At 42.9% G+C, this 14,037-nt stretch overlaps 1 protein-coding gene across 2 annotated transcripts in view; it reads left to right on the top strand.

The window, feature by feature from the left end:
* The window catches only part of ANK2 (ankyrin 2), a 367,179-nt gene that overhangs the window by 45,360 nt on the left and 307,782 nt on the right, over window positions 1–14,037 (top strand). The window contains exon 2 of one of the 2 annotated variants that reach the window (XM_062620858.1): window positions 5,073–5,131. The exons of the other annotated variant lie outside the window; for it this stretch is intronic. Coding sequence (XP_062476842.1) covers window positions 5,111–5,131 — 21 coding nt within the window. The 5' untranslated portion in view covers window positions 5,073–5,110. The remainder of the gene's footprint in view (window positions 1–5,072; window positions 5,132–14,037) is intronic. 2 annotated transcript variants of the gene reach the window in all.

A 14,037-nucleotide genomic window follows, 5' to 3' on the forward strand; every position in this document is an offset into this window, starting at 1 on the left:
ACAGTCTTTGCTTTTTGCATAAGGTGCTGTAAGCAGATGCAAGAACCTAGCATGGAAATTGAAAAATGCAGTGATGTTGGTGGATGTGGGGTGAGCCCAAGCAGTTACCAGGGGGATCGCTAAGACAGCAGTGCTTTACCAGCCACTTCTGACTCCTGGAATAAGGACTTTGGAGGTAAGGCAGCTTCTTCTTAATCTCACTTGGTGGCCACAGATCCTGAAGGAAGATCTGTCAGTTTCACAGAGTGAATGGCAGATTTGGACTAAACTATTTTCCTTCCAGGTCCTTATAAGTAGTAGGAAAAATATGATTTCAGTGTCATAGCTGTATTTATGTGTGTAATTACCAGTTAATACAATTTCAGTCAGTATTTAGAGGATCACTTGTTATTGTTAGACAAGATACAGCTTCATCTATCAGCACTAATTCAATTTCACAAGAAGTATTTAAGCTATTACACTGTTTTCCTCCTTCCTTCATAGTAACTATTGCAAATTTACCCTCCTCTGAAATTGGAGGAAGGGTGGCTCAGACTCTCATGGGTCTTTATGGTATTATGACATCTGCTACTAATGTGGTAATTATTTCTTTCTCTGCAGTGGGTATCATAATTATCTTTAATAATATTAGAGAGAAATAAAGTAATTATTATCATGTATAGTAGCATTTCTGACAGTCCTAGTTTTTGTAATAGTCTAGGATGGTGTTGAGCAAGGGGGAGGAGAGAGTGTGAAAAAACACAATCAGCTCTTCATACAAATGGTGGAGCCTATCTTGCAGATTAGTCTTTTTTTTTTTAGTGCTGTTTTACCAGCACTGCTGGATTCACTTGAAATGCCTGAGGAAACAGGAATGTAGTTTTTAATGGCTTGTCAAGGACTCTGATTTCTTCACTGTTTTATGACACACTTTATGCATCCTCTTTCCCCAGTCCAATAAATATTTACCTATACCAAGTGGAGCAACTCCACAGAAGAAACTGAGATGCCTGTCCAGAATAACTCAGGAAGGATTCTCAGATTGTATTGGCCTCATAAACTCAAATGCTTGATTCACCTGATTGAGAGCAGGATCTTCACCACAGTCCCCCCGGCCTTGAGTTTACAGCCTAATCTAAGTATGAAATCTCTATTTGGCTAGCTTAGATAGAGAACACTACCCGTGATCAAAGAAATCTCTTTTTTTTTTTGGTGAGTGGAAGGAAGGTATTCTTCAAGACTGTAAGTGTTCTTGAAACAGATCTGTGGAGATCTATGGCATGCCTTGGCACCAGCTGAGCTTCTGAGATGTAGTTTTTCCATGGGATAATGCACACAAGAAATTTGCAGAACTTTGCTGGTCAGGCATGTGCTTCACTGCTTTCTTGAATGAGCAGATGTTCAAATCCTGTCTATATCCGATTTAACTATGTGCTTAAGTGTGCAGAATTGGGTTACTTTCACAAGTCAAGCTCTTTAGCTATTGTTTTGAGATAGAAGCAGTGACAGTTGCAAAATATGGTAATAGCTGAGGTGGAAGAGCAGCAGCAACACTTGCCCTCAAGCAGCTGTCACTTCAGCCTGATGGTGGCTTGGAGATCCCTGAAGGAAGCAGTTGAGATGCCAAATGAAGATGTCTGATGACTTACTTCCAGCATTTGCACAAAGCAGTTCCTGAATCAGTACAATCTTAGATGTCTTGGGTTTCGAGGGTGCAAAATGATCTGTGTAGGTGCCACCTCATTTGGAGTCAGTCTGATCCTTGTTTCCTGCTTTACACTGATAAAAGACAAATGTCCACCTCATTTGTGAGGAATGCTTGTGATGTGCAGCAGAATGTGCCTTCTTGATGATGATCACTCTTAATGCGCAACAAGGGGTGCTTGTCTTGATTTCAGCTCCAGGCAGTTGGACCAGTGGAACATTTGCCAAATGGTAAAGGGCAAAGATATCTTTACACAGAAATAAGCTTTAGCTGTACTACTTGAAGTTTAATATGTACTCTTTGTATAGGGGTCCTCCCAACGTTTTAAATTGCAAAGAAGGCAATGCTAAAAAGTCCCTTAAGCTTTTATCATCACTCAGAATTACCTGTGGAATAGGTGTATGGCTAACCATTGTAAACAACTGCAGGAAAACCATCAATAAGAGTGCCTGTGATAAACAGGATTGATTTGTTTTCTCACTAATCTTGAGAACTATGCTTTATCTTCAGATAAGGGAAAGTGAGGGAAAAATGAATGAAACCTAAACGTAGGTACATTACACCAGATGTTTTGAGCCAGATGGCAGTAATACATTGAGTTGTCATTTTAAGGACAAAAGTGTATTTTCATCATCTAAATACATCTTGGAGTTAAAGCACAATAGTGTTTTAAATTCTGAAATAATTTCATACCCTGGAAAAGTATGAATTGTAGATGATTGAAAAATTGTAGATGATTGAAAAGTATGAATTGTAGATGATTGAAAAAGACTGAACATGTGCATGCATATGGACTAGAGAACCAAAACTTTCTGCTTTGAAAGAGAATGATAAAGGAGAGTTCTGCAGGAAAAAATGGAAGTGTTCATTCAGAGGCATCAAAGAGCAGGCTGACAGGAGGTGTAAGCAGCAGAACTTATGCAGTAGATGTCTGAATTTGGCAGACATTTAAAATTCAGTCTAAAATAAAGTCAGTTTTGTACAGGCAGAATTAGTGCTGAGCCTGTACACTCTGTGCAGTGTGAGCTCATTATGTGAAGAAGTGAAATTTCCAGCTGAATTTCTGTCAAAAATCTTGGGCAAGCATAAATCTGGCAAGTATGGGGTAATGATTTAAAGAAATTCAGCTGAGTTTTTGATGAAATATGGAAACTATTTAGTTGTTATGGATTTCACCTACTTTTCTTATGATTTTCAAGTTGTGCTGTTGGTTAAGGAAGCATCTGAAAAAACAGTATATGGCAAAACTGATATAGATGCAATATGGATGCAATATAAAATAGTTTTCACAATCAGTGCTCAAAAAGATAAATTTGGGTAGTTTAAGGATCATCTAAGACAGTCTTACCTTTTATAGTACGTTGTGTAAACTTTTAAAGTTATTTTCAGTTTGAATCTAGAAAAGAAGTGAGAATAAATGCAATTCAGTCATAGAAGAGTGATGGGTAATATGTGGATGGGAAAACTAGGACTTGAGATGGTTTGAGATTTGCAGATGTTGACACTTGTAGTTGTTGCTCAATCTCTTTGTATGGGTATGGAGAACAACAGATGCCATCACCTAGATCTGAGCCAAGATGCTTCTGCCAGTGTAGTCTTGCTGGGCTGTGCCAGAGGTTTTTCCCATAGGGGTACTCAGGCTCCAAACAAGTGCTCCTGGGTGAGAAAGGGAGGACAGGACCTCTAGGAAGTTATGACCTCATGTTTTGTAGGGCTGATTTGGAAAGGTTTTGTTGAATACACACAGATGCAGTGGATAATGATGTAGAAAACAGTACTTTGGTGGAGGAGAACTACGAGCTTGTCATGCACATGCTGCTCTCAGGGCTTCTGACTGGAAGGCATAGTTCTGTCACTAGTTGTGGGGGCTGATATGTACTGGTGCTCCAGTGTCTTTCAGGTGAGACTGGAATTTGGTAGTGCCAATGGTCTTTGCTTTGCTGGTATTTCATGTAACAACTGAAAAAGCCATTACAGCTCTTCCTTCCAGGAGTATATGATGATGTGACCATTCTGGGTTTTGATTTTCAGATGTATTTTAGTCCATTTCCCTTAAGCAGAAAGCCTGAAAGATGTGATCCTCATAAAGCAAGGAAGCAAGTAGAAACCTAAAATAAAGAAATTCAAGCCAATTTCATACCAAACCCATGTTTATGAGTTTGAAACTAACTCAGTGTTTTGACTGGTTGGAGGCAGAAGCCTAGTGGGATTCCTCCTTGGCATATAGTATGCACTGGTTGGTCTGTCGTTGTTGTTACCTGCTGTTTGTATTGTCAAATACTTCTCAAAAGCGGTCTGTTCTGCCACAGAAGTTGTTCTTTAAATTGCAGTCATTTTATAAATGTGCCTTAGGACAGTAGCTAATGTTATAAGTAAAAAAAAACCCTGTTTCTCTGCAGTGTAGGTAATCACAGGACTGTGGTATGGGTTTATTTATATTGTTGTTTGGACAAGTACGAAGTACAATTCCATTTGCTTGTGATAATGTCAACTTAATCACTTAAGAATCACAAATTCTGGCTGTTTCTGGATGTTGACATGGTTATGGTTAAGAATTTAAATTTTGGAAGGGAAAAGTCTTGAATACAACCATTCCTTTCTAAAAGGAAGCACTGTAAGGGTAAGAAAGGAGCACTGGCTTCTGAAATGGCTTTATGGCTTGGGAGGAAAAGTGAGGGTCAGAGAGGAGGGTGAAATTATTAAGTAGTGAATGAGTAAGGAGGCAAGTGTTGATAGCAAACTTTTTTATTCTACTTTCTCCATAGTAACTTGTTCCTCAGACATGCCATGGTACCTACTGTTATAAACTGTTATCTAATCTCCAAAGCCATGAGACAGAATTGAAGGGAAACTGGGTAGTTAAAATATGGGTCCTATGAAGACTGATGGAATATTGTACCTGAACCTATAGAATGAGTATGCCATCTGCAGTCTCCTGGCTTGCTGTCCTGTCCTCTGTCTGCTCAAAATGTTTTCTTGCCAGTAGCTCTTCAGAAATGGCAAGAGGTCTCTACAAATTCCATACTGAAGACCATGTTGCGATCCCTTTGCTGAAGGTTTTATATTTCCATTATTGTGATTGCAGTTATGAGGTTTTTTCTTTGCCAGAGCAAACACACAAAATATGGAAATCAAATTGTTGAGGGCATAAACTACCTTTTATTTAGAAATCATTTACCGGGGAGGAAAAAAAGCAATAATAAGAAAAAAATATTCTGAAATTGAATGTTTAGCTGAAGTAAAGTGCAAACATGTCATCTAAACTAATAATATAACCAAACCCCATTACCTTTAACTTATAACTACTGAAGACTTACTGGGGAGCAAGGTATGTATTCATACTAGGTTTGAGAATATGGAAAATTAATGTATTTTTCCTTTTTTTTAGGTAAGTAACTGAAGGGGACATGAAGAATTGATATTTAAATGGCCAGCATGTTGCAAAAGGTATTTCACTTCAGATCAAAGAAGGATGCACATATAATTCACTTGAGTACATATTTAATGGGTATTTTCCTATTTAAAAAAATGATTAAAGTTTCTTTAGTCCACTGAATGACTGAAAGAAGTAAAAATAATCTTGCTTGTGTTCGGTGTTCATGCTATCATTAAGTGACATCAGCATGTAATGAGAATCAAATGATTTTAGCTAGTTGGCTAAAATTAATTTTTTTTTACTCTAAAAGTAATATAAATAATAACACAATGAATGGAATATATAAACATCATGCTTGAAATGTTTTTCTGACCCAGACTTTGCCTGAGGTCAGCTGAGGTATTGCTAATTTTGCTGTTGACCCTTAGAAAGTCTCTTAGATGCCAATCATAAAGTTGATAGATGTGTTACATCTAAGAGACGGTAGCACTGAGTAATGTCAGTATGTGACCTCTGAAGAGACATTTCCTTGGCAACCAGATAGTTGTGTAGGTAAGGAAGGGCTGATCATGGGTCGGGAAGCATTATCTCTACATATACTACTAACAGTTCTGGTGCTTCTGCTGGTGACACCCACGCATGGGCTTCAAAGCACATTTTGCTATATTTGGCTTGCAATAGTTGTCCTACCAATTGTTCGTTTTTTTCTAATTCTGTAGAACGCTTGTTGTCAAATGCTCTGTGTGTGTGTAATCTGTCAGAGGATTGTAAATTGATGAGAGAGAAATGGTTACACAGAGTAATTCTAGCTCATACTGGTTAGGGATGGGAACACAGTTATGTAGAAGAATCTTCAGAAAGCCTGGTTAATGGAAAAGAATTATCTTCTAAAAATGTCAGTGTTTTCTACTTATTTCCACTGGAATGAAAGCTGTTCTTCTGAATATTTTTGACAGAAGAGGGGAAAGAGGAAGATAAACCTTTTGATTAGGGAGTATGTCTGGGATCTGGGAGAGAAACTCAGTTTCTGGTCTCAGTAAGGAACAACTGACATTGTTTAACTCTGAATTTCCTACTGCTGAAAAGATTATGGAGACCACTGGGGTTTTGGATGTTTTTCTTTCCTATATTTTGAGTTAAAACCCAGAACTACACTGGCCAAAAAATCACGTATTCTCTGACAAGATTTGGAGCTGGAAAAACTGACTGGTTTTGCCTCTTACAGACCTTCCACTATTGGCTGCATGTAACTACTTCATGATTGTTTTCTGCTGTTCTTCCTGATTTTCCTTTATTTCCACTGGCATTTAACTGACATAGAAATGTCATGGGGAAACAAACCTCACCTGAAGCTGATATAGTGAACTGGAGTTTGGGAATATTTCAGTTTAAAGAAAAAAAGTCTGTCTGACTAAAATTTCAGTTGCACTTGATAATTCTGCTTTGCATTTTAAGCAAGAAGTATTTTGAGATATGGGGTTATAAATGTATTGCAGCTAAGTAAGAAAAGAAATAGAATTTTTCCTATCCTGAAGCTTGCTGTAGTTTTAATAGTTCAGAGGTTCTTCTGAGCAGAAGCTCAAAGTGTAGAAGGTAGTGATGGTAGAGTTCTGCTCATTATCCATGAATAATTGCCTTTTTGGGAACTAAGAGTTCTTTTAAGTCCTCAGAGAATGCTAGGACATGGTTTTATTATGAAAGACAAGTCACTTGGATGGCATTAAAACAAAATGATGCTAATTGTGGTTACTTTAGAATTTTTTTTGCTTTTTTATTTTTCAGAATGAGCAGCTAAACATTAATTAAACCTCCAGTTATGAGTTGGAGGCCAAACATTTGACTCTGAGATGATGGATAGAGCATGCAGTGCAGTCGAGTTGTTTCTTTCTGAAAGTGGGATTCTAAGCTCCACAGATCATTCAGTTACTCCCAAAATTTACCTTCTCCAGTATGGATGCTGATATGGAGTCCTGAGTGCATGAATGATACACTGTTACTTAAAACTGGTTTCAGACTTTGAGAGAGCTGGGCTTCCCTCTTCAAAGTTGATCCCTTCAGTAGGCTGAAATGCAGCCTCCTCAAGGGACTGGTTCCCCTTTGGTCAGTGGTATGAGCTTAGAAGACACACAAAATACAGTGGAGTGCAACCTCTGCATTACTAGTGTTTTCCTTAAGCAGTTATAGGGAACTGATAAAATCTATGTAAAAATCAAAATGAATTAGTCATACACTGGTTTTATACACCAGATCTGTTGCAATGCTTACTGAATACCTCATCTATTTGATAAGTATAAAATTAAGACAAGTTCATCCCATGTAGATATATGTCTGATGGGCTACATGAGGATATGTTGTGGGGAAACATATATAGTGGTATAAAAAAGATGAAATTAAAGTGATTTGTTTCAGGCAATTTAGTTTATTACATTTGACATGTTGTCAGGTCACTGAAACATAACTAGAAGCTTCCTCTTGGAAACATGTTGTCCTGTCTTTCTTAATGAGCATTTGTAGCGCATTATTCCTCCTATGTAACTATGTGCATGCTGCCAGAAACCAGCAGATACTCTGCTACTGAGAAGTCCAATGTTCCTTTAGATTTTATGGGAAGAATAATACAATTTTTTATTATGCCTTTGAAAGTTTTTAGAGGTTGTCTCAGTAAATTAGGCACTGTTTTATGAGCTGTATCGTCACCATCTCAAGCAACCTGCCATCTTGGTTCTTGATGTATGGATTCACTTTTTTCCCCTCTCCATTTTTATCTATTACATCACATCTTTTTCTGTTGAGCCTTATGCAAATTTGAGTAAAGGACTTTATATCTACTGAGATTGTACTGGTCATTTAGGTAAATGCCAAATGACATGCTAAGGTTAGGGATGCTCAAAATTAGGTCAAAATCCTTTATGATTTCAGAGTGTCACTGTTCTCTGGAGTTTTTCTTTGCTTTTTGAAAACACAGTTTTCTAGCCTGTATGACTGTAGGGGTACCAGTGGAAATATCAACTGTGTTCACACAGATTTCCCTGATGCTCAACTGAGCCTTTGTACTGCCTGACATGAGGTAGGTGTTTCCTTCTTTTTCAAGACCCTAAGGACATGACAATCAGACCTCTGTGTGTGTGTACATATATTATATTGCAGAACAAAATGCGTTTTTTTTTTTGCCATTGGTGGGTGACAAGGCAGCTGGTGTGCTGCGCAGCAGGGAAACACTGCCCTCTCTTTTACTCATCAAGCTTTGGATAAAATCCACTCTCTGGGTTTCTGACACACATTGTCCTCATCTTTCCATGGAGCCAGGCAGCAGAACAGGCATTGCCATTTTTCTCCTTTCTTATCTCTGGCTCAGCTGTTTGTTCTCATTGGTGATCCTGAACCATGGCAATTGCCCCAGCACCATCTCTCAGCAGTTTTGATTGGAAAACCGAATCAATAGGTGGGGTGTTCAACATCCAACTTCACAAGAGAATCTGCCTGGAAACTCTTAATGATCATCCTGATAGGTTTTCCACACTAGAGAACCAAAATACTGTGTGAACTGTAGCGGAAAGTTGAAGTCTGCCAGATCTCCTGCCTGGGAGGCATTTGTTGTCTCTTATGATTTAGGTATGATAAAAGAATCTCTTTGTAGTCAACTCAAAGCAGTTATCCTTTCCAAGTGATGCAGTTTTGTATCTAACGTATATCCAGGAAAAGAGCTGGATTTATTTCAGGGGCATAAGATGCTATATTTTTTCACTTGTCTGAATATAATGCATTTTATTTGTAGTACCTTCTTTTTGGAAAAAGCAGGGATCAATAGATTCCCCTTTCCTCATTAGTAAGCTTACACTTTGCACTGGAATGCAAAGTGGCTATGATGAGACTGTGAAAAAATATGCAACTGTAAAGGGGTCAGCAGGGCAGTAGATCTCAGTGTGGCTTTCTGTCTGTTCTACAGGCAAACAGAGTTCAGGATGCCGAGGAGAACTCTCTGACTGCAAAGTGAAGCAAAGGCAATAGACTGTTTTGAAAATGCGGTTCTAATTGGGGAAGGGTGGAGAGGGGAGTATTTGTTCTGGTAAGCTGGAAAAATGAGAGTAAAGAAAAGCTGTATCTTTTTTTCTAAACGTTTTTTTTTTGGGGAGCGGGGGGAGGGGGTTTCAATATATATATATATGTACACACACAAGTCCATTGAAGAGCGCTGCACTACAGTTATTTGCACTTGCATATAATGTCCACAGAGCTAAGCAGTGATTTGGAGAAAACTCCAGGAACAAACTTGCCAACAAAATTTTCAAGCTGACAAGCAGGTATTCTTTATTGCGGTGCTGGGAGACACAGGGGATAGCTCCTCCTAACGTGTGTCCCCGAATTGCCACACAAGCAGTCGTTTTATAGCAACTGGGCATACATACATATTCATGAGGCTACATATGGATTACATAGAATCATAGAATCGTTAGGGTTGGAAAGGACCTTAAGATCATCTAGTTCCAACCCCCCTGCCATGGGCAGGGACACCTTACGCTAAATCATATCACCCAAGGCCTCGTCCAACCTGGTCTTGAACACGGCCAGGGATGGAGCATTCACAAGCTCCCTGGGCAACCCATTCCAGTGCCTCACCCCCTAACAGGAAAGAATTTCCTTCGTATATCCAACCTAAACTTCCCCTGTTTAAGTTTGAACCCATTACCCCTTGTCCTGTCACTACAGTCTCTAATGAAGAGTCCCTCCCCAGCATCCCTATAGGCCCCCTTCAGATACTGGAAGGTTTCTATGATGTCTCCACACAGCCTTCTCTTCTCCAGGCTGAAGAGCCCCAACTTCCTCAGTCTATCTTCATACGGGAGGTGCTCCAGTCCCCTGATCATCCCTGTGGCCCTCCTCTGGACTTGTTCCAACAATTCCATGTCCTTTTTATGTTGAGGACACAAGAACTGCACACAAGATTCCAGGTGAGGTCTCACAAGAGCAGAGTAGAGGGGCAGGATTACCTCCTTCGACCTGCTGATCATGCTCCTTTTGATGCAGCCCAGGATATGGTTGGCTTTCTGGGCTGCAAGTGCACACTGCTGGCAGATACTCATTTTCTCATCAACCAACACCCCCAAGGCCTTCTCCACAGGGCTGCTTTGAATCTCTTCCCTGCCCAACCTGTAGCTGTGCCTGGGATTGCTCCGACCCAGCTGTAGGACCTTGCACTTGGCATGGTTAAACTTCATCAGCTGGCATCAGCCCACCTCACAAGCGTGTCAGGGTCCCTCTGGATGGCATTCCTTCCCTCCAGTGTACCAACCGAACCACACAGCTTGGTGTCATCGGCAAATTTGCTGAGGGCGCACTCAATCCCACCGTCCATGTCAGCGACAAAGATGTTAAACAAGACCGGTCCCAACACCGATCCCTGAGGGGCACCACTCGTTACTTGTCTCCAGCCAGACATTGAACCATTGACGACAACTCTTTGCGTGCGGCCATCCAGCCAGTTCTTTATCCACCGAGTGGTCCATCCATCAAATTTATGTAGCTCCAATTTAGAGACAAGGATGTTGTGTGGGACAGTGTTGAACGCTTTACACAAGTCCAGGTAGATGACATAAACTGCTCTACCCCTGTCCATCAGTTCTGTAGCCCCATCACAGAGGGCCACCAAATTGGTCAGGCAGGATTTCCCCTTAGTGAAGCCATGCTGGCTGTCACCAAGCACTTTGTTGATTTTCATGTGCCTTAGCATGCCATCCAGGAGAATCTGCTCCAAGATTTTGCCAGGCACAGAGGTGAGACTGACTGGTCTGTATTTCCCTGGGTCATCCATTTTCCCCTTCTTGAAAATGGGGGTTATATTTCCCTTTTTCCAGTCATTGGGAACTTCACCTGACTGCCATGATTTCTCAAATATGATGGCCAGCGGCTTCACAACTTCATTTGCCAGCTCCTTCAGGACCCGCGGATGGATCTCATCAGAACCCATGGACTTGTGCACGTTCAGATTTTTAAGATGTTCTCGAACCAGTTCCTCTCCTACAGCGGGCGCAAGGTCTTCATTCTCACAGTCCCTGCATCTGCCTTCCAAGACTTGGGTGGTTTGGTCAGAGCCTTTGTCAGTGAAGACTGAGGCAAAGAAGTCATACAGAACCTCAGCCTTCTCCAAATCCTGTGTATCCAGTTCTCCCGAGAGCTTCCTGAGGGGGCCTACATTCTCCCTTGTCTGTTTTTTATTTGCTATGTACCTGTAGAATCCCTTCCTGTTATCTTTAATACCTCTAGCTAAGTTTAATTCTAACTGGGCCTTAGCTTTCCTAACCTGGTCCCTAGCTTCTCGGACAACATCCCTGTACTCTTCCCATGCCACCTGTCTTGCTTCCACTTATAAGCCTCATTTTTCATTTGAATTTTCCTCAGCAGCTCCTTATCCATCCAAGGAGGTCTCCTGGCCCTCCTGATGCACTTCCTTCTGGTTGGGATGCAACACTCCTGAGCTTGCAGCAGGTGATCCTTGAATATCAACCAGCAGTCTTGGGCCCCTCTGCCCTCTAGGGCTGTATCCCATGGAACCGTCCTAAGCATGTTCCTGAAGAGGCCAAAGTCTGCTCTTTTGAAGTCCAGGGCAGTGAGCTTGCTGCATGCTCTTCTCACTGTCCTGAGGATCTCAAATTCGAGCATCTCATGATCGCTGCACCCAAGGCTGCCCTGGAGCGTCCCATTTCCAACGAAACCTTCCCTGTTGGTCAGCATGAGGTCAAGCATGGCACCTCTCCTTGTCAGCTCCTCTATTACTTGCAGAAGGAAGTTGTCTTCTACACAATCGAGGAACCTCCTGGACTGCTTGTGCAGGGCCGTGCCGTCCTTCCAACAGAGGTCAGGGTGGTTGAAGTCTCCCATGAGAACAAGGGCCTGCGAGTGTGAGGCTTTTCCCACTCCGTCTGTGGAGTGCTTCATCCGCAGGTTCTCCTTTGTCAGGCGGTCTGTAACAGATCCCCACAGTAATGTCTCCCATAGCTATATTCCCTTTAACCCTGACCCACAAACTCTCTGTGGACTGCTCACCTGTCCCCAGACAGAGTTCCATACTCTCCAGCCTATCCCTAACATAAAGGGCAACTCCCCCTCCCCGCCTGCCAGGCCTGTCTTTTCTAAAGAGCCTGTAACCTTCCATTCCAACACTCCAGTCATAGGAGCCATCCCACCATGTTTCTGTGATGCCTATTATATCATACCCCTGTAGACGTCCACACATCTCTAATTCCTCGTTTGTTCCCCATGCTACGGGCATTTGTATAGAGGCATCAGAACCGAGCTCCAACTGAAGCCGGCTCGTTGGCTGGAGCGGCTGGGATATCTCTACATTGCTCCAGGCATTTATTATAGGTTCTGGAAACTGACTGGGTGCGTTGGAATGGAATGATGCCCCCATCCCCCAACACATCTAGTTTAAAGCCTCCTTGACCAGTCTGGCAAGCCTCCTACCAAAACTGCTCTTTCCCTTCTTTATCAGACCAGCTCCACCAGCCCCCACTAGACCTGGCCTACAGGCTTGGGTCCTGTGTTCAAGACACCCAAACCCCCGACTGTGACACCACCCTTTTAACCATATATTAACCTGGCTAATCCTCCTAGCTTTTTTTTAGGTCCTCCCCTGCATCCTGGAGAATTGATGAAAAGACCACCCGAGCTCCAGGGCCCCTAACCACCTCCCCCCAGGGCTCTGTAGTCCTTCTTTATGTTCCCCAGGCTACTACTATCTATATCCCTAGCACCCACATGTATCACCAGGTGTGGGTAATAGTCCGTGGGACTTTCTAGAGCAGGCAGCCTCTCTGCCACATCCCTGATCTGTGCCCCCAGTAGGCAACACACCTCCCTTGAGACGGTGTCTGGATGGCAGACAAGTGCTTCTGTCCCTTTCAGTGTAGAGTCCCCTACTACTACAACCCGCCGCGTTTTCCCAGCAGCACCAGTAGAGATCTTCTTTAGCAGTGCATCAGCCGGCTGTTTCTGACTCATGTGCGTTTCCTCATTAGCCCCCTGCAGGGCAGCAAAGCGGTTCTGGTGGGGACAGGGGATTTAGGGGGGAAGCCCCTTGCTTTTGGCTGTCCTTTTCCTTCTTTTTTTTGTTGGTTTTTTTTTTTGTCACTAATTCCCAGCTTCCCAGGTTAACGGCCTCCTTCTTTCCTTCATGAGTCTATTAACAGCATCCTGCAGCTCAGCTCCTGCTGCAGGAGGACCTCCACCAGGGACCACCGAGTGCAGCCCTGCCCATTGTGCACCCTCCCCTCACCAGACCAGTGCAGACAGTCTCTGCACCCTGAGCTCTGCACTGCAGCCTCCCCTTTCATTGGCTCTGTCTGGGTGCCTACGCTGGCCACCGCCGGGGCAGCCAGAGCTCCCGGACCGGGCCCTGATCGTACGACGAGTGCTCACCATCCCGCTCACCTGCCCGCGCGAACTGCCGTGCAAACTGCCTCGACCCGCTCTGTTTGCCCGCTCTGTTCGCCGCTCTCCTGGTCGCTCGTGCTCCCTGGGGCAGGTTTTTACCCAATCAGGGCTGGTGCCGCTGCTCCTGGCTCCGCCCCGTGTGAGTCAGCTGCTCGCTCGCGTCAGCTGAGCTGCCGGCTCCTGGGCAGGTCCTGTCGAGGACTTGAGGCTCCCTCGGTGGCTCTTGTCGCTCTGAGTTGAGGCTCCTGGACACTGATCTCCGCCTGCTCCAGTGTTGAAGGTGTCCTCTCTTGAGCTACTCACCTCAGCAACTGACGTAATTTTCCAGAAAGTTCCCCGCATGCATACAGAATTGTGGTGCTGGTCTCTGAGGGTCGTTAACTTCTTCCAACAATCTTCATCACTTCTGGCAGCCTTTGAAGCATGGGCAGTAGATGCTCATACCAGTTTAATTGGTTCGTTAGCACCAGAGACATAATAATCCTCCTATCTTCCTACTTATCAGTTAGTTTAACTGTAGCCCATCCTGGACAGCAAGGGTTCCCAG

This window comes from Pezoporus occidentalis, unplaced genomic scaffold (genome assembly GCF_034315485.1).
Source record: "Pezoporus occidentalis ecotype Australia unplaced genomic scaffold, CSIRO_AGI_Poc_V1 ctg224, whole genome shotgun sequence".
NCBI classification, from domain to species: domain Eukaryota; kingdom Metazoa; phylum Chordata; class Aves; order Psittaciformes; family Psittacidae; genus Pezoporus; species Pezoporus occidentalis.